We start from the raw sequence: 20,069 nt of genomic DNA, 5'->3' as shown, positions 1-20,069 counted from the left end.
CATCTAGCAGTGGCTTTGAGGCCTCAGGCAGAGCTCTTTCAAATAACTGGCTTTTTGAAACATTTAGCAAGAGATGCCCCTGGCTGAATCTGCATAGCTGTCAACTTTTCCCTTTTCTTTCGAGGAATCCTATTGGGAATAAGGGAATTTCCCTTAAAAAAAAGGGAAACATTGACAGCTATGTGAATCTGGGACCTTCTGCTTGCAAAGCTTGTGCTCTACCACTCAGTCAAAGAAAAAGCTGGTGTATGGAACCAACACTTGAGTCAGGCGTCAAGAAATAGTTGAGGATGAAGAAAATAGGTGGACGTTCATTTGCAGTGGACAAGTTCAGTGGACAGGACTCTATGAGCAACCCTGGTAATGTGTGAACTTGATCTGATGCCCTTCAGATGTTTTGGCTGGCTGGAGCTGCTGGAAGTTGTAGTCTAAAACATCTCTAAGGCACCAGGCTGGGAAAAGTGGCAAATGGTTAATAATTTAACTCTGTACATAGTAGTTGCAGCTACATGAGAATAAAACTCACCAGAGTTTTATTCCAGAACCTCTATATATCAATCTACTTTTGGTCCTTTTAATTTGTCATAGAAGAAATTTTCGGTACAATATAACAAATGTGCTTCCCCCCTTCTTCTTCCATTAGGGAATATTTCCAAAATCTTTTATCCACATCAAAGAACTTTCGGTTGAGAAAAAAAGGTATTTCATTGAGATAATTCTTTTGAGGTATATGTCAGCGGATGGGAGTATTATAGCTAAAATCCCCCATGTGATTGATGCTGAACAGCTTGGCGAAATAATTTCTGTAACTAATGCTTGAAAGGGTATTTCACTAAGAGTGATCCTTATTGTCTGATGGGAAAAGCTAGAATGTGCACACCCAGTAGCTGATAGGCAAAAGATTTGTAAGGTGCCCTTTCCTAACGACAAGGAGGGTGGGGGGCGCTTGTGGGTGGTGTTGTCAGTCAGGTAACAGTCTGGCATAGTAGGACCCTGGACGGTTCCAAGTTAGCAACTTGATTCAGTGTTATCTGCAACCAGTGCTGGCCCACCTATGAGGCAAGGTGAAGTAACTGCCTCAAGTGGCAGGATCCACAGGGGAATCAGATCCAACTGCCAAGAAATGCCCGCTGTTGCTGCCACTACACTACCCCCTTGATCCCAATGTGGAACTTTACCCTCTCCCCCCATTCCCCCCTTCTTCTTTGAAAGGTTGGGGACGCCATTTTGTTGTTCATTTCAGGTGCCAAAATTATTATTATTTATTAAATGTGTATACCACCATTCATTTGTAGATCTCAGAGTGGTTCACAGCATAAAAATACAAGAAAATGTCTCTGAGACTTGTGGTCTCTTAGCCAGACTAACCCCCTTTGCTTCTGCCTCCTTCCTGAAGAATGGAGAGCCTTTTGGTCTGGAGCCTAATACTCCACCTCCTTCCTGTCAGTTCTTCTGGCCAGTGTGAGGTCCTTGGTGCAGAGGGGCTTTCTCACAGAGGAAATCAGCCTGGCCAGAGTTTGCGTGTGGCTGTTTTGGGGGGCTTCTAGTTCAGGAATGTGAGGTTTAAGAGGCTCCAAGCTGATTGGCTCAGCCTTGGTGTTAGGCCTGGGTCCATCTGTGTCCATCTAGCACCCCCTGTGTATTTTATCATTGATCCTTCTGATCTGGCTGACCGTTCCTCCTCTGGGCTGGATTCTGGGCTGCTGATAAGGGTGGGAATCATGCCATTAAACCACTGTTTATCCTTTTGTTCAGAAATGCAGAAAATGTAATACCTGCTGAGATTCCTTTGGTGCAAGAGGTTACCTGCACACTTTGGGAATGGGGCAATATCTGGAAACAGCTCTATGTGGTAAGCAATCCCTCCCATAGGTCTATTACTTCAAGTATTTTAAACAAAAAGTACCTCAGATGAATAAAATTATTGATTGCAGGCAAAGAAGACGTTAACAGGGTTAGGTGCTATGTTAGCCATATTTTGTAGGCTTAATTATGGATATGCCAAGTGTTTAAGACAGTGTTTTGTCTTTCATTTCATGAAAAGAACACTCCTTTGAAAGAGACTATAAAGAATCAATCCCTTCATTGAAGAGTTTGCTCTTTTGTTAAAAGCCTGCCAGTATAATTCCACTTTGAGTTTTATGCTCTTTCAGTCTCTGACTGACCTTTAATACGCAATGCAGGAATGTGCTCACAGTAGGAGGTTGAAGGCACCTGTAATTCAGAACCTACTACTTTTTGCTTATAGGGAAAAGCTGCTATTATATATTTCTAAACAACTTGTCTATTTTTAATGTGTTCCGACAGCCTGCATAATTTAAAGAAAGGGAATTTTGTGTGCTAAAGGACAGCACTATTGCACAGTGTATTTAAACCTTAACTGGAAGTGCCATTATTATAAATAGCCTCTCTATACTGCGTGTTTTAGTTGCCACAATCAGTACATCTGGTGAAAGCAGTGTGACTCAGTGGCTATAGCACTCTGTCAAAGGCACAAATAAGAAACCTAAAAGCCCCCCCCCCTCTTCTAGCTGAATTTCACCAAATAAAAGATCCATCACACATAAAAAAACAAATTAGAAAAAAAATATAGAATCATTGCAGTGGGTGTGGTACTGCAGGGGATCCCAGGTTCCTCTTAGGCCATGCAATAGTATTTCTTCCCTTGGTGTGGTGAGGTGTGACCTAGCCCACCTTTTTCTGATTGGCAAGCTTGGCATGATGTGGTTTAAGTTGTGCTGAGAGTAAGGGTAGGCATAGGAACATAGGAAGTGGCTTTACAGTGAGTCAGGCCAAGAGCCCATCTAGCTTAGCCTTGTCAGCACAGATTTGTAGTGACCATTCAGGGCTTCAGACACCGAGTCCTTCCGAACCCCAGCTGGGGAAGCCAGGGATTCACCTGGAGACCTGTGTATGCAAAGCAGATGCTCTACTACTGAGCTATGACCCTTCCCTGTGGGCTACACCCACAATCCTGGGGAAACAGGTCTGCCCTTGTTACCTCTAATTTTCACTGTTGCATCCCATCTCTCTGTCACCCTGTAGCATGAATACTATCCACCAAGCCTTTGTAAATATGATAACATTGGTTTTACATGCACTGGTTCGTTTGTAGCTTTTGAAAGTAGGATAGTTTTGCTTTAATACCAGAAGAAAGGTCCTTATTTTTCTGCAATCCAATAATTGTTTAATCCCTGGAATAAAAGAAAATAGCATTTGATATTTCAGATAAGTTGACATCTGAAATGTGTTACATGTTTCAGGCAAACAAGAAGGACCGGTTTCGGCAAGTACAATCTATGATGTGCGAGTTAATGGAGTGGAGGTCTCAGCTTCTCTCAGGGACACTGCCCAAAGATGAGCTCAAAGAACTGAAGCAAAAAGTCACTTCCAAAATTGACTATGGCAACAAGTAAGTTCTCTAGTTCTGTCTTACAGCTACTGATACAGTTCAAGTCAGTGTATGCTGCAAGCTGGGATATTTCAGAAATGTTAACAATGATTGAGTTGGGTTTACTATTGCTTTCAGAAATGAACTCATAAAATCATAGTGATGTCATATTGTTCTAGGCAGGCATTTTTTATTTAGATGTGTTTGTGTTTAATTTTAAAGTGTTTTCATTCTTAAGATTTTTCACAAGGCCCGTCAACCAGTATATATAAATTTGAACACCTGGTGTGATGTATTGTTTCATGGGGATGTAGACATTTTAAAAGTGATTCCTAAATACATATTAAAGGATAACATTTAACTATCTAAAGACAAGCATGAGCTTCAGATTATTTAATGCTAAGTGACTTGGAAAGGTATGCTTCTATAAGGTGGTTGATATAAGCTCTAAAAAACAAATAAGGTTACTGATGTTATTTCCTCTATGCTTACAGGATACTAGAGCTAGATCTGATAGTTAGAGATGAAGATGGGAATATCTTGGATCCAGAGAAGACCAGTGTCATCAGCCTCTTTCATGCTCATGCTGAAGCTACTAACAAAATCACAGAACGGATTAAAGAGGAGATGGTATGAAGTTTACACACCCATTTCTGTGCTTTCAAGTAGAAGTCTCCTTTCTCATAGTAGGAAGGCTATTACATGAGAACCTTATCGTTTTCTGATTTTAGCCAGTGAAAGCTTTTTCATCACCAGATTGTGTACATTGAGAATGTTTTGTATAAAGTATCTTTACTATGTACTGTACTGTTAATCTTTTATTTAAGTTTTCAGCTGCAAAGGCTACCCCAATTAGCACAGATCACTGCTACAGAGACAAAAGAGAATTCAAGTCTGATATGGTGACAAATAAGATTTCAAAAAGTTAGGTGCTCATCTCTCACTTCCTGCTCCCCAAGACCATTCCTTTTAGCCAGCCAAGTAGCCTTATTTTACATTTGGAACTTACTTGATCATCTGTTGGTGTGTTAAAAAGCTTCAGTCCTCTTGAAGTAATAGCTTTCCAGGCTCATTATTAGAGAAGCAGCAATTGCACCATCTAAACTTTGACACCTGGATAAGTAAGCGGTATATAAATAGCAGAAATAAAATAAACAATGACAATGTCAGGTCTATTCCTGCAGCCTAGTTCCACAGTGACATGCTGTGCTACTTCTGTTCTTTATAACCCAGGATTAAGTTTGCCAGTGCATCACACCCTCCTTGAGAAGGCAAACTTGGTGAGCTTATCTGTAGCTGGGTGGATAGAAGTCTTTATCTACTGTGAGGCTTGAGCCCACCCTTTGAATTAGTGCTTAAATTGTGTGGAAATATCCTTAATACCCTCACATAGTTATTTAATGTCATTAATAAGTAACAAAGACCGAGCATCATTAAAAAAATCAAGTGCACAATAAATGCCACATTGATAAACTGATAGCGTGTCATAAATTATTGTATAACCAGCACATACAATACAAAATATCTGTTCTATTGAAAATTCACTGCTGGTTATATCTGTAAATATGTTGGACTTGGAAAATGATATGGTGCCCGGTGACCTGCTTCCACTGATGAAGACCTCTGTCAGAGGAACAGAAAGGGAGACCATCTCAGTTTTTCATCACGCCCCCCTCGGCAACCTCTCCAAATCTATTATGGAGGATTGATGGGACCTTCTGGAGCAGGGAATTGCCACCCTCCTTGTTCCACTAATGGATGTTTTGCACTGGAGGAGGAACACCCATTGAGTGCCATCTACTGGATTCTCAAAATATTCACAAAATCAGTGCATCAATTGTTGAATTTGAAAGCAAAGGTTAAATCTGCACCTGATAAATATAGTGGTTCAAGTTGTGTACTGTGGCCAAAATGATGCTTGATTGTGAAACCTAACACAGAGGAGGAAGCAGGTTCTAGGTGTAGTTTGGATAACATTATCTTCTTATGATTTGTTCATACACAGTCAAAGGATGAATCTGATTATGGAACCTACTCCAGAAGCTCTACATCCCCCACTCACAGTCTTTATGTCTTTGTGAGGAATTTTGTCTGCAGAATAGGAGAAGATGCAGAACTTTTCATGTCACTCTATGATCCCCAGAAGCAGACAGTTATAAGGTATGCTGCTGTTTTGCTGGTGTGAGGTGTCAATCTTCCTTGCCAAGCTGACAAGTGTTTTTCGGATAAATGTGTGAGGTCTAAGAATGATCCCTTGAAAATGAAAACACACACACATTTCACAGCTTAAAGAGATTGCAAATTGTCAGGTACTTTAAATAGACTTTCACACTATCAATGAGAATCTTTGCAATTGTAATTTCAGTGTTCATTAGGTGTTTTGGAACCCTAAGGGACAGAACAGTCAAAGAATCGAAGACAGAATGAATATTCATACTATAAAAGAGAAGGGGAAAAGATAGAACAGAAAAGGAAAAAAACCAAAATGTCTACAATTAAGCATTTTAAGTAGCTCTGGGAGGAAGAACAATATAAAATAAGCAATAAATAAATTATATTAGTATGGAATTCAATTGCATTATAAGCATGTTCCAAAATATTAAGGAACGAGGTAATGTTGGGCCTACTTATTTATTACATATCTTTAAATGTGCAAAAATAAACTGAACAATGGAGCTTAGGTGAATTTACACTGAGAACATTGGGAAGCTTCAAATGACTCTGGTGGCTTGCAGCATTTGAACTTATCCATGCTAGTGAATTCTTTGACAGAAGATTTGGAAGGTTTAGTATAAGTAGTATACCAAGCGAAAATAGTAACATATAGAGCCAGTAAGACAGCATGATCTCTTGGAAACCACCATTCTTTATTGCTTAGATCCAGACTTTGCTCCTGCTGACTGGAGCATCTCCTGAGTGGAGTTGTGCTTGGGGGAAACCAGGCTATGAATCCAGGAACTGACCTCTGAACCCATCCACAGGATCCAGTTATAAAATTTCACAACAATACTGAAGAAAGCTATACTCTTAAATATATACAGTATTTGCTTTTATGCTATTGTAGAACTAAACACATTTGAGTGCTTTTTTTCTTCTAGTCTGAGCTGCCTTGTGCATTCTTCTTTGAATTTGATCTCGTTTTTGCACCCTTACTACTTTGGAAGTATTTCCAGGAAAGTGGCCTTTGAACCCCTTCTTAGTCTAAAATCCTGTGAATACTTAGCTAGAAATAAACTCCGCTGAAGTTAACGGTATTTATGTCTCAGCGGCCATGTGTAGGATAAGACTAGAAGGAAGATACTTTCATGTCTCAAAACCATTAATGGGGCCTTAGCTGCTTATCCATTATAGCATTTTTTAAAGTGCAGACACAATATATTTTCCAACCTTATTTCTTGCTTAATTATCTAGACACCAGCCTTCATGGCATGCCATTATTTTGTCTTTAGAATGTGCTTGTCAAAAGCAAAGAATGGGGTATATATCTGAATAAGAGTCAATTTATAGAAGTGGCATTGTCAGGTGTTCAGATTTGTGCAGAGCAATGTGTATTATATAATGTTATTTGCCAATTATGCTTTGTGAAGCTATTAGATGACCCAGTCATACAGAGTATAACACAATGTGTTCTTTTTAAACAGTGAAAATTACTTGGTGAGATGGGGGAGCAAAGGTTTTGTGAAAGAAATCGACAATTTCAACAATCTGAAGGTGGTTTTCACCGTGAGTAGCTTGTATCTTTACTATAAGTACTTAACTGCCAGTGGCATTTTTCTGGAAAGCTTATCGAATCAAGCATTTTTCAAATTTTGTCACATCTCCAGGATGTTCTGTTCTATATTTTAAAAATTGTTAGATTTTCAGGAGACAGGATAGAGTGCCTAGTTTAGTCTGGTCTGACTTAATATACCTAATACATGTAGAACTGTATGTGGCCCAGGTTGAGAGATGTCTTAGACTGCAGCCCTATACAAATTTACCTGGAAGAAAATGAAAAATGTATAGGATCGTACTGTCAGTATGCTCATCAGCACAATGATAATACACTGAATAATTTTTCAGAAACATAGTCATGTGTCTATCAGAAAACTAATGCTAAAATAATAAACAGTAACATTTCTTAGCCAGGATACATAGAGGAAACATTTCCACGCATCTGGAACATTAGTTCCAAGTCTAAATCCTTGGGGGCCTATGCTGTATTAAACTGCTTTGAATTCAACTTTGCTTTCAGCTCCATTTGCACTCTTCATCTCTTTCAGGATGAATAATATGCCATTGTATTTTGCTTTCATTAGATACATGACCTAGTAGAATAGATGCTGGTCAGGACTCAGCAGTAATTGACCCGTATGATATTAGCTTGTTCGTAGCTATATTTGGCAGAAGTTAATACTGTAGTACAGGGAAAATACCTCTATTAATCTTGTAGACAGATGTTACACTAAACAGAAGAGGTGATTGAAATCACTGAGACATACAATTCCTATTCTGATTACTCAAGGACATCAGTAAATTATTGCTTATGCATATCACCCAGGGAAGAAAAAAAACACCTTATTTGTCACCAAGGGACCAATAATATTTCCCCCCTCCAATACAAGCTTAATGAACTTGTGGCTGTTCAGTTTAATCATGTTTAATTTTAGAAAAAGCAGAATGCATAGAAAACTCAAGGCCAGTCAGCGAAACCTGTGAACACTCTTGTTCCAGGAAGCTTCTCTCATAGAACCAGATACTCTGCAAGATTTCAAGACTACTTCTTGAATTCCCCACACCACCCTGCCCAGTTTAAAAAGCAGCTGGGGGATTGGGCTTGTGAATTTTTGAAAGGGACATTTCTATTTATCTCCTTAGTTTTCTTATCAAACTCTTGAAACAAATCCTCAACTACAGTTTAACTTTGGATGAGTTTAAAAATCAGGGTTTTTTTTTGCAGGAGGCGGGGGTTGAGGGTGGCATGTAAAACCTCCAGCTCAGAGCAAATGAAAAGTTGAGTATGAGGATTGTATTTGCAGTCTTTTAGGTTGCGACCCTAATAAATAGTGTGTGAAGGAATTGTATATAAAGACTTCTGAAAATTCACCTTCATTTTCAGAACTCCGAGAGATCAATACATTTGGTTCCTTCTCTCTCACACCCCACATGCCCTGTTAGAAAGGTCAAACTGATTCTGATGTAGTTCGTCATTTGCTTCAGTGAACTTGAAAGTATTTTGAAAATGTTGGATCAAATTGGGTGAAGGTCTGCTGATTGATTGATCATGCAGCGACTTATTTCTCACTGGCTTCACTTAGCTTCTTGCTTTGAAGTTGATGCATACTTTGAATCCAGATTTCATGTCAGTCAAATCCAGTTTTCTGAACTGATGTTTTCCTTTAAATGAAAACATGTCCTTTCCATTATTGAAACATTATTGCACCACTCTTAGTACCTATATATTATGAATCTCTACATGGTATGGAATTTCATTGTGACTCTTGTAATTGGTCTTTGATTTCACAAATGTCAGGATCTTGGAAACAAGGATCTCGGAAGAGAAAAAATTTATTTGATTTGCCAGATTGTACGGGTTGGAAGAATGGATCTTAAAGACAGTAATACAAGAAAATATACCCAGGGCATAAGACGACCTTTTGGAGTGGCAGGTAAGAAAATACGTGGACAGGATCCAAACAGGGTTGCATGGTCTTCCTCAGGTACACTGCGGCTTTTAAACTACTTTTTGTCTTTTAAAGCCCCGACCCCTAAAAAGCTGCCTCTGAAAGTTGCGGTTCCTCTAAAGAGGCCTTGTATTATGCATAAAGGGCTGCCAATGGATGTGAAAATTGGCAACATCGTTCCTCCCCACCCTGTATGTGGGAAGATACGTGGGGCTGTAACTGGCTGTCATATTCAGCATACACCCATTGAAATGTTTCTGTGGGTCTACTCTAAGTTTGTCATAGTTCGTCATAGGCATACAGCCACTGGTGTAAGGTGTATTTGGATCATGACTCTGCCCCCCTCCTTTAATGATGGTAGGTCAACATGAGTCAGTGTCATGCAGCAGCAAAAAAACCTAATGCTATTCTAGACTGCATCAACAGAAGTCTAGTCTCCAGATCAAGGGAAGTAATAGTACCATTCTATTCTGCCTTGGTGATACCACACCTGGAATACTGTGTCCAGTTCTGGGCACCACAATTTAACAAGCTGGAACTTGTGCAGAGGGGGGCAACCAATATGATCAGGGGTCTAGAAATTAAACCTTATAAGGAGCGCTTGAAGGAACTGGGTATGTTTAGCCTGGAAAAGAGAAGAATGAGAGGAGATATGATAGCCATCTTCAAATATCTTAAGGGCTGTCACATGGAGGAGGGAGCATGCTTGTTTTCTCCTGCTCCGGAGGGTAGGATTAGAACTAATGGCTTCAAGTTGCAAGAAAGGAGATTCCGACTGAACATCAGGAGGAACTTTCTGACAGTGAGAACCCTTTGACAGTAAAACAGACTCCCTTGGGAGCTTTTGCACTCTTCTTCCTTCCTAAATTTGATCAGGGTGGTATTGTTAGGTGAAGGTATTCTTTGAAGCTCTTTAGTGAACATTCACTTCAAAAAAGTCCACAAGACTGCAGTAGTGTGGGCAGGATTGTGGCAGAGAAATGGAAATTTGTACATGGCCTTTTGTTGGAGATGTGTACATGAAATCTCCCGGGTGTGGAAAAGGTGTACAGGATGAAATGCTCTAAACAAATTTTTTTTTTGGGGGGGGAATACCTCAGCATAGGATGCCACATTGAAGTTTTATAGGGTAACAAAAAGAAACTGTAGGGATGTAATGCGCATAAGCAAAAGCTGAATGCTAATGTATTATTTAAGAATGCACAACGAATTAGCTGTCTCAGCTTCCTTGAAGTCAAGTTAATTACCATCTACCTAGGGCTCTGGTATTTATTGGCTGTTCTTCATTGCTACATGATTAAATTAATTGATGAGGCAGGAATCAGAGGCAAATAATTTAATTATTTTTGTAAGTTCTGAATAATTGAGAACACACAAAATGTTTTCCCTGGTTATAGATCAGCATCACAGTAGGAGGAACTTCCTTGGCAGCAAACTGGCCATACTTAAGACTATGTGTTTTGTTAGATTTGGCCAACATTGCAGAGTTTGATATTGTTAGAACGATTAGACTTGGACTACACTAGAAAATGAAACTTGCATTTTTAAAAAAATATGTGGTAAAGTAATTACATTTGAAGCTATTTGGAATGAATTTGCATAATAAGCTTGAGAGTATAATCTGCAGTATAATACTTGTCTACAGTCCAACTCTATGAAATTGATGAGGTATTTGATCCTAACAAGAAGAGGAATTACTTGTTTGTCCATTTCTTTCATGCACATTTGGACGGATTATTTCTTCACCACCCCCAGTTATGGATATTACAGACATCGTAAAAGGAAAAGCAGAAAGCGACGAAGAGAAGCAACATTTCATTCCTTTTCACCCGTAAGAATTTTTTATTAATTAATTATATTTTTTTATCGCATGTATATTCCACCCTTCTTCCAAGGCGCTCAAGGTGGCATGCATGCTTCTTCCTCTACATTTCTATCTGCACTACAACACTGTGAGGGAGGTTAGGTTAGGTTCTACAGGTGTATCGGGCTGGAGTCCCACCACAGAAGCCCTGTGCAAAGCCTTCCTTGAGCATACCCCCTAAACCCTCAGCCCCAAATTGGCTAGAAAGAGAATTCCCAGAACAGTGCAGAGGGAGGGAGACCAGGGATCGCTCCTTCTGGCATAGCACAATTTTGAATTCCTCCCATTGTTGCAAATTCAAGTATTGGGTGGAGGAAATGGAACAAACATTTGTACATACATCCTCCAATTGTCCTTCCTGTTCAGCTTACTGCATGCTTGTATTAATGGTTTATTTTTACAGATACATTTTCCTTCTTCTTTTTCCTCTAGAGTGTCAGAGAATGATTTTTTGCATAACCTCTTAAGCAAGGTCACAACACTCAAAGGTGATGGACAAGGTAAAGCATATTGGTGTCTGCTCTTAACCCCCACTCACTTTAACCTAAAGGCATTATTGACAGACCTTAGGACCAGTTTGCATTTCACCTGGTGCCAAGTTGAATGCCTTAGGAGCAGGCAAGAATTCTGTGACAGGCACTCTTATGTGGGTAGGTATATGTACTTAGATTATGATTTGCTTAACGACAGCAGCTCACATAGAAGTGCTGATTCTTACAAATAGCAGCAAGCTTAAGCTTCTAAGACAGATGTGCTGTCACCTGATGTAAGAGGTGGGGAACTAGATGGCCAGTGGACTCCCCTTCCCAGTGGACCAGGTTTCACAGGTGGGCAAGGTCACCCATCTGTCAGTCACCTGATGGCACAGTAACAGCAGGTCAGCCTTTTTTTGCACAGCGTTAGGGAAGCCCTGATGTCTAGTTTTCTGTGTACAGTGCTGTGCTAGCTTTGATGATCATCTGATTGGTACCTGCCACCCCACTATCACCAAGCCACATCTTTACCTGTTCCACACCTAACATCTTGTGTGGGGCAGATAGACATGGCTTAGCCAAAATGCCCTCATTGGTCAAATGGGGAGGCCTAACAGGCCCTATGAGTTCCTTGCTGGAAAGATGTGGTTAATGTAACTATGCCTGTAGATTTGTGGCTTGTGAACTAAGGTGTCATGATCTCATTTCTGAGGAACAATGTGCAGAGCTCACTGGAGTGGGAGATCAGCCAAGTAGAACAATCTCTGACATGTACTTGCCTGGAGGCAGAGGCAGCATCCAAAGTCAGGTCCAATCCTAGGGGTGGATGAACAGCAATCCACATGGTCCAGGGGTCAGGGAATCCGATGATCATGGGGTGAAGGGTCAAGGAATCAGCAAGGTAGGGCCAGAAACTGCAAGCATTGTTACCAGCACCTGAATGCTGCTGGAAGCTCTGCTTAAGAAGGCTGAAGCCAGCTGATTCTCATCAGTGCCTTCTCCTCTGTGTCCTTGAAGGCTGATCAGCAGCAGGTAGAGTCACTTCGCCTTCTGATTAGCAGGTTAAGCTGAGTCCTGGCTCATGGCACAAAGTACCTCAGCAGGCTTTTCTTGAAATGATAGTCTGCATTGGACTATAAATATTGTCTTCTTTTCTTCTACAGGGCTATGGGTAACTATGAAAATGCTTGTTGGAGACACTACTCAGATTAGGAAGGACTACCCTCATCTTGTTGACAGGACAACAGTTGTTGCTAGGAAGCTTGGTTTTCCGGAAATAATCATGCCAGGTATGAGGTTTTTGCTTCTGCTTAGAAGCTGGCTATTTTCTTTTTACAAATGAAACCACCCAAAGAAAGTCTGTTCTGAGGTGCTGAAAGCAACAGTAATGTTTTTACTGGGACTTTTATTTCTCAATTTTCCTATAAATTAGTGGTAATGCCTTAATGGGACTTTATGGAACTTCATGCCCTGACTTCCTCTTCTGTTGCAATACTTTGAGACCAGCTTCACCACCCATATTTTTCCTGCTGTGACATTGCCTGGGGTGGTTCTGCAATTTGGGGTGGGTGATAAAGTGTGCTGTGAAGTTGTGACTTGCACCATCATGCTTCTAAGAGTCTCACTGGCTGGTGGTTCCAATCCCCCGCTACAAAAGGCCCCCGAGTGAGATCAAAAGGCAATTGGCTTCATGATGACATAGTGACATCAGAGTGAAGGCAAAGCTTTCTGTCCTCATTCTGGATCCAGCTGGTAGTGGGGAGGGGGAGAGAGGGAAATGGTGCCTCACAATCACTGCAGCCACTGTATGAATACTGTTGTCCCCAGGACCATGAAGCAGGCAGTGGTGGTGAAAAGGGTGAGTCAGGGTGCTGGTTCATGAAATCTTTTGCCTGTGTGTATTTCCTTCATTTCAAGCCAAAAGAGTTTTGACAACTTTTCAATCAACCCTATTTTTGATTCCTTAAAAAAAATACAACAGACAGTCATCCTGTATCAAAAGCTGCCTTGTGCTTCTCTTCTGTTTCAAAATTAGTTTGGTGGTGAAATGGTCCCATTTGCAGTCGGTGACTTTTCCCCATCCCAACTTTCGTCCCCTCCCCTAAAATTTGAAGGGGAGTTTTGCTTTGTACTATTTCTTTTAGGTCTCTGCCTTGCAGAGTTGTGTTGTTTTTAAACCTATATTTTGTCATTTTTACTGTTTGATTATAGACCACCTTGAAACTTACACAAAAAGTGATTCACAAATTAAATTTACAGCAACATGTTACTAATTGCATAGGTCTTTCAAATCTGCATGACACTCTTCCCTCTTTCTGGTGTGCCTTTGCTGTTCTTCACCAGGAGGTGTCATTGTAGGATGAGAATTACATATCGCTGTAGAAGCAATGTAAAGCTCTTTCCTGACAAGACTATAAAAGTTTGATAATGGACATCAAAGCCGAATTTCATTTTCTTCCTTGAACATTCACACTTCAGTATATCACTGAGTAGGGCAAGGCATGGATCTTATGCATTCTGTCACCTAAGCTGCTTTCAGTCCTTTCTGTCCCGGTATCTACCCCTTTTGAATTTATTTCATAGGCGATATAAGAAATGACATCTACATTACCTTGCTAAATGGAGACCTGGATAAGTCTAATAAAACTTCACAGAGAAACATAGAAGTCAACATGTGTGTCTGTGATGAAGATGGGAAAGTGATACCAGTAAGTGTTGCTCTCTTGTGTGCATATTGAAGATGAGCAAGCACAACCTTTCTGTAACCTCATTTCCTAAAGCTTGTGCTGCAGTTCAGATCTGTTGGTTTTGCTCTGTTAGCATGTATATGCTGATGAAGAGCGCTTGATTCAGAAACTCTGCACACAGAATTCTTCAACCATAGGTATATATTGGCAAGCCATCTTATCCCAGCCATGACATATTCTGAGAGATATGTTTGCACTTGATATATGATGGGGTAAAAAAAGAAGTCGTATAGATGCAAGTTGGCCTAAATAGATTGCCATATGTTTTAACTGTTGGACTTTTAGTAAGATGAGTTCTAAGAACCCTGGTATAATATATTGATAGCATTGGCACATTGGTTTTTTATATATATAATTGTGCATTTTTAGTATAAGAAAGATTCCCCCCCCCCACACACACATTCTGCCCTTGAATTTTACAGGTGAAGCAGCTAGCTAATAAATCAAGGGCAACAAGAATAGGTTTACTTCAGCAACTATTGTTTGTTGACCTCCATAACTCTCTTTAAGAGCAAAACATAATGTTTTTTAGAGTCCACAAATAATAGAATCATAGATGCCGCTTTAAAGTAATCCATTTTGGGCCCAAGCCCAATTTTGGGCCCAAGCTGGTATATTCCATAGCTTCTGCTCCACACTCCAACATGCAAAAGTCATGCAAGGTTGCTTGTTCCTGCAAGTTCTATGTGTACTCACAACAATGCAAATTGAGCAAATTGAAATGCCAGCTGCCAATGAAGCAGTAGTGAACAACAAAGAATTTCCCTTTGGTGTTTGCTTCTGCGAGGCTTTTCTGGAGGTTCCAGAATAATGTGAAAAATCTGAGATAGGTCTGCGGAAAGATTATTGACAGTCTGTGGCACAGAGTCTCAAGTCTTCCTCCTGGTCTGATCTAAGGCTGAAATTGCCTGTACTGTAAAAGCAAAAACAAAATACCTTGATATTTAAATGACACACACACTCATATGTGTGTGTGTGTGTATGTGTATATATATATATATATATAGGTGTTTTGTTTTTGTGTTATATATATTTTGTGTTATAATATATATAATATACAGTGGTTCCTCTGGTTAAGAACTTACTTCGTTCTGGAGGTCCGTTCTTAACCTGAAACTGTTCTTAACCTGAGGTATCACTTTAGCTAATGGGGCCTCCCCTGCCGCGCCATATCTGTTCTCATCCTGGGGCAAAGTTCTTAACCCGAGGTACTACTTCCGGGTTAGCGGAGTCTGTAACCTGAAGCTTTTGTAACCCGAAGTATTTGTAACCCGAGGTGCCACTGTATATTATAATATATGTTGTTATATATTATAATATATGTTGTTGTTGTTGTTGTTTAGTCGTGTCATGACTCCATGGACCAGAGCACGCCAGGCACTCCTGTCTTCCACTGCCTTATAATGTATAATATATATATGAAATATCTCTTCTCATGCTCATGCTCCTTGTGACTAATAATTCAGATAAATTCAGATAAAAGCTCTATATACATTTTTGTCTGCTGTGTAGGTGTGCTTAAATAGATGTGACCAACCTGTTCGACATCTTAGCTTTAAAAATAAATGATACAGAGTGAAAAGAAGGAAGAATTTATTGGAACAGCAAGCTATCCTTGGCTGAGAAAATAATTGCACTGTTAAATTTCCTGGGAGTTACTTAGGGATCAGAGTATTGGTTGGATATTGGTTGGAAAGGAAGAAAAAATTGGCAGGGCATTTGCATGAAAGACTAAACGTGCAAATAAGTAGCATAAAACAGTTACATAACTATAAATTCTGGAAAACTGCTGAGAGAAGAAGTAGCCAGAAAACCTTCAATGACTAATCTCCTCTCCTATGCACCATATAGCTTTGTTGGATGCTGAGAACATTATTTCCAATATTGGAAAATTTATGAAGTAGCTGAATAATTTTAGGAGCTAGGTGGTGGAAATGCAGTTAAATTTGCTAATGAGTTACAGTTGGTAGGACAGATGTTACTATCCTTTACAAGTGGGAGAAGTACAGCATTTCCTGTTCAGAAAGAAGAGACAGGTACAGACATGGCCACATTCCCAGATAATGTGGTCCTTAAAAGTGCTTCTGTGAGAATTTCTGTGCACCAGCATTTGAATTGTAAGCTAAATTTCTGCTTAACTGCAATCATTGCCTCTGCAAGTATGTCTGTTAATATCATGCCGGATCTGGGTCCATTGGAATCCTCAGCAAAGTGCGGCCTAGTGGGCCCCCAATGCTTTGTAGCCTTCTCTGGGGGCTCACCAATGGTGGTGGAGAGCACTGGTGGCAACAGGTGGCTGCAGGCTGGCCACTGTTTTACATTTTCCACAAAGCCTTGATGGCAGTATCAGGGGTACTGAGGGACACAGACAGTTCACAAATACAATTTAGGCCAAAGTAACATGGTGGGCCCTTCCAAAGTGCATCAGAGTTGCCAGTGGTCCATAATGCTAAGTGCTGATGCTGGCCTTAATTACTCATGTTCTTGCTGTGAGGTACTTCACCCTTTCCTGCCTGTTCAGGTAATTTACAGGGCTCCACCATATTTTCCGTGGTTTTCCTTTGGTTTCTGCCCCACTTTGGGATGGTACACTTACCCTCTCTGGAGAGTCAAGACATAAGAGTCCTAGGGGTTAGCATAGACTGTATGGATGGCAGTATTAAAACTATAGTACTTATATAGTTCTGAATTGAAAATATATACGTAAGAACTAAGAAGCTGCACCTCTTTCCTCTTCTCCCCTGTTTTGTGTAAGAATGCAATTTGTTTAGGAGCTGGAGACAAGCCTACAAGTGAATACAAATCAGTGGTCTACTACCAAGTTAAACAGCCCCGCTGGGCGGAGACATTAAAGGTATGACAGGGGAGGAGACGCCTCACCCCCCCCCCATTTAAAATCTTTGCTTAAGAGGAACCTAGGACTCTGCTACTTATGCTAAACTGGAAGCTCTGACAATACAGTTGAAAGAATGCAAGCCACCAAGGAAATTGCTTGCATTATTTTGCTGTCTAGAAGCAAGAAGCGTGATTTTTCCATTTGAAAAGTATACAGTTAACTTAGTTGCCCATAATCTCCAAGATTAATTTGATAGAAATTTTATCCCATTCCATTTTCTTCTAGTATTATAATAATGCATTTTAAAAAAACTTAGAGCAAACGTAGGAGTGTATGGTCCAGTAAGCTGAGAAAAATTAGAAAATACGGGAACTTCTGTCACCTCATGAAAAAAGACCTTTTACAATTTATATCCTTGTTAGAGAAGAATTAATTGACATCTCTATGGTTTGCATGTAACTTGTAATAAGCAAATTCTTGGAAGGTTGTGATGGAAATAATTACAAAATGGCTGTAGGCTACTAGAAAAGCTTATTGTAAATCTGCTCCTTTTAAAGAGAGAGCACTATAGAAAATTGCTGTCATAATGTGGCTCTTAGGTAGATAATGAGTTTAATTCTATTAAGGTGCTTTGGCAAGAAGAGACAGAGGGCAGCAGGGAGAAAAAAAATGGCATAATAAAAGGTATTATAGGGTACAAAATGTATTTATTTCCATGTACTTTCAAATATTTATGTGTCAAGCAGTGTCTCTTCTGAAAATGGCACACTAATGGAAATCCAAGTTAAGCTTATAATAAAATATTTGGAGCTTTTAAAAACTAGCCTTTGGAGTCTTCTAATTCCAAGTTAATTCTGATTTTGATCAGTAGTGTCCAAACGAACGTGCTATAATGAATTAGAATAATGGATTGGATCTAGAAGAGAGTGAATGTTCATGGTCTCTCCTCCCCACTTTTGTGTCCCCTAAAAAGCGCTCAAAACTGGGTAGCTCTCTGAAACAGCATGAGATGTAGCACAGGGAGCTGTGGTGCAAAAGGGGAATTGGCAAATAATAGAAAGGAGACCTTTGTATACAAGCTTAAGATACCTGGTGTAGTATAAAGATGGGTTCAGACCATAGGTTCCAGTGTGTAGCTCCACTGAAGATTTAACATCTGACTTGTTACTTTCCCAAATACTGGCACTCCAGGATTTGCATGAGACATGATGTCATACTCCCCAAGTAGTGGCAGTTGCACCAGCTCAGGTCAAAACAAGCAAACAAACAAAAAAAATCCTTCCAGTAGCACTTTAGAGACCAACTAAGTTTGTTATTGGTATGAGCTTTCATGTGCATGTACACTTCTTCAGACCAACACAGCCATCTACCTGTAACTAGCACCAGATCAGGTGTTATCTCTTAAAATAGCAGGGCTCCTATTTGTGGAGGAATTTACATCTGAATTGCCCCCATTTCTACATTGGTGGATCCTTTTATTATACAACTTTTCACCACTGTGAATCTTATCCACACACAATTTAAAGATCAAATAACAAAGGAGGCACATTAGAATTTACTTTTTGCAGTGTAGGGACTTCAAAGCAAGCCCTTTAATGTATCTATGACTAAGCAATACTATCTTATTCAGCAAGAAAGTTCATTCAACAGTAGCATTAGTCATGATATGAATTTGCATTAAAATGCAAAGTTTCTTTCAAAGGCATATAATCTGGCATTTGGTGGTGGTATAGCTTCATTTGGCAAATAATGAAATACAAGTCCTGAAAAAGTGCAGCAGAGCATAATTTTAGGTCATTATGCACAAATAGCTGCCACAGCAGGTCTTTAGCCATAGATGGATATTTGGGCAGCACTAATTTAGAACTGCTGGTGGAGCTTCCCTCCATGTATTCATCATATCATTTTTACTTTAATAACTGTTTATGTATTTAAATGTTTATGTATTTAAATAGGTAGCATTGCCCATTGAGGATATGCAAAGAATTCACTTGCGCTTTACGTTTAGACATCGGTCATCTCAGGAGTGTAAGTAACCCGCTTGATTACTTGTTTTCAATATGCAACATTAGATAAGTGGACATGTTATAGGCGGGGGGAAAGAATCATACAAAATTATTTCTTGCACAGCTAAAGACAAAGGAGAAAAGAACTTTGCAATGGCCTATGTGAAGTTAATGAAGGAGGATGGGACAACTCTGCTTGATGGCTTTCATGATCTCGCCGTTCTGAAGGTATTGTTGGTTTTGCTGCATAGACTTCCACACAGCTTTGCACAATCCACTAACAATCTCCTGTTGCTCTACTTAAAATGTTATGCTCCAAGCCTGGTGTGTGTGGGGTGTTAGGGGAGGGGTAGTACCTCTGGTAGGGAACACACCATGCTCCTTTTGGTGTAGTATGTCCACATTTGGTGCCCACCCTCCACTCAGCTCTCACCTGAGGTTCCTAGAAGCTGTCCGCATGTGACAGTGGCCACACCCCAGGAACAACTTTGACTGGCTGGCTAAACCAGGTAAAGGTAGCCAATAGGTCTCAAGCCCTTGGTGAATAAGGGACTTCCCATGCATGTGAAGACAGGCTGGGGCAGATTGAGTCCCAGGGGGATCACTTTGGTGCTGCTAACACTGTGCTTTTACTTTCCCATCAGAGGCACACTCCATTGTCTCTTGAGACAGACAGATACCAACAACTCCTAGCCTGAAAGGACTAGGGGGAGGGCATTCTGTAACTGGCATGCAAATACTGGGGAAAAAAACCCCTTCTCCCCAGCCCAGATTCATATGCCTAAACTTTGAAAGAGGGGTCCTGAAGGACAGCATATTCATATAGGAACATCCATCAGTGCTAGAACTGAACTCAGTAATTTCTTTGTGTAGTGTGAGTTATGCCAGGAATAGCTAATGTGGTACCTTCCAGTTGTTGTGGACTACAATTCCTATCAGTCGCAGCCAGCATACCCAATAGCTAGGGATGGTGGGAGTTGCACTTTGGAGGCCAGCACGTTGACTATTCTTGACTTACACTGTTCTAGCACATACAGCAAGCGAAAATGCTGTAGCTGGCTTTTCCTTAAAAAATTCAGGTGTACTCAA

The 20,069-nt window shown here is 40.2% G+C and overlaps 1 protein-coding gene across 3 annotated transcripts in view; it reads left to right on the top strand.

Moving 5' to 3' along the window:
• The window catches only part of DOCK2 (dedicator of cytokinesis 2), a 246,435-nt gene that overhangs the window by 14,586 nt on the left and 211,780 nt on the right, over positions 1–20,069 (top strand). For all 3 annotated transcript variants that reach the window (XM_081178303.1, XM_081178305.1, XM_081178304.1), the window contains 14 exons: positions 644–699; positions 1,756–1,852; positions 3,264–3,412; positions 3,886–4,021; positions 5,397–5,551; positions 7,033–7,114; positions 8,904–9,039; positions 10,810–10,885; positions 11,351–11,418; positions 12,555–12,680; positions 13,975–14,099; positions 16,894–16,992; positions 18,930–19,002; positions 19,105–19,208. In XM_081178303.1, coding sequence (XP_081034429.1) covers positions 644–699; positions 1,756–1,852; positions 3,264–3,412; positions 3,886–4,021; positions 5,397–5,551; positions 7,033–7,114; positions 8,904–9,039; positions 10,810–10,885; positions 11,351–11,418; positions 12,555–12,680; positions 13,975–14,099; positions 16,894–16,992; positions 18,930–19,002; positions 19,105–19,208 — 1,482 coding nt within the window. The remainder of the gene's footprint in view (positions 1–643; positions 700–1,755; positions 1,853–3,263; positions 3,413–3,885; positions 4,022–5,396; positions 5,552–7,032; positions 7,115–8,903; positions 9,040–10,809; positions 10,886–11,350; positions 11,419–12,554; positions 12,681–13,974; positions 14,100–16,893; positions 16,993–18,929; positions 19,003–19,104; positions 19,209–20,069) is intronic.

This window comes from Podarcis bocagei, assembly GCF_964188305.1.
Source record: "Podarcis bocagei genome assembly, chromosome: 2".
NCBI lineage: Eukaryota > Metazoa > Chordata > Lepidosauria > Squamata > Lacertidae > Podarcis > Podarcis bocagei.
The sequence above is the reverse complement of the archived record's forward strand: the minus strand, read 5'-3'. Positions and strand labels throughout refer to the sequence as shown.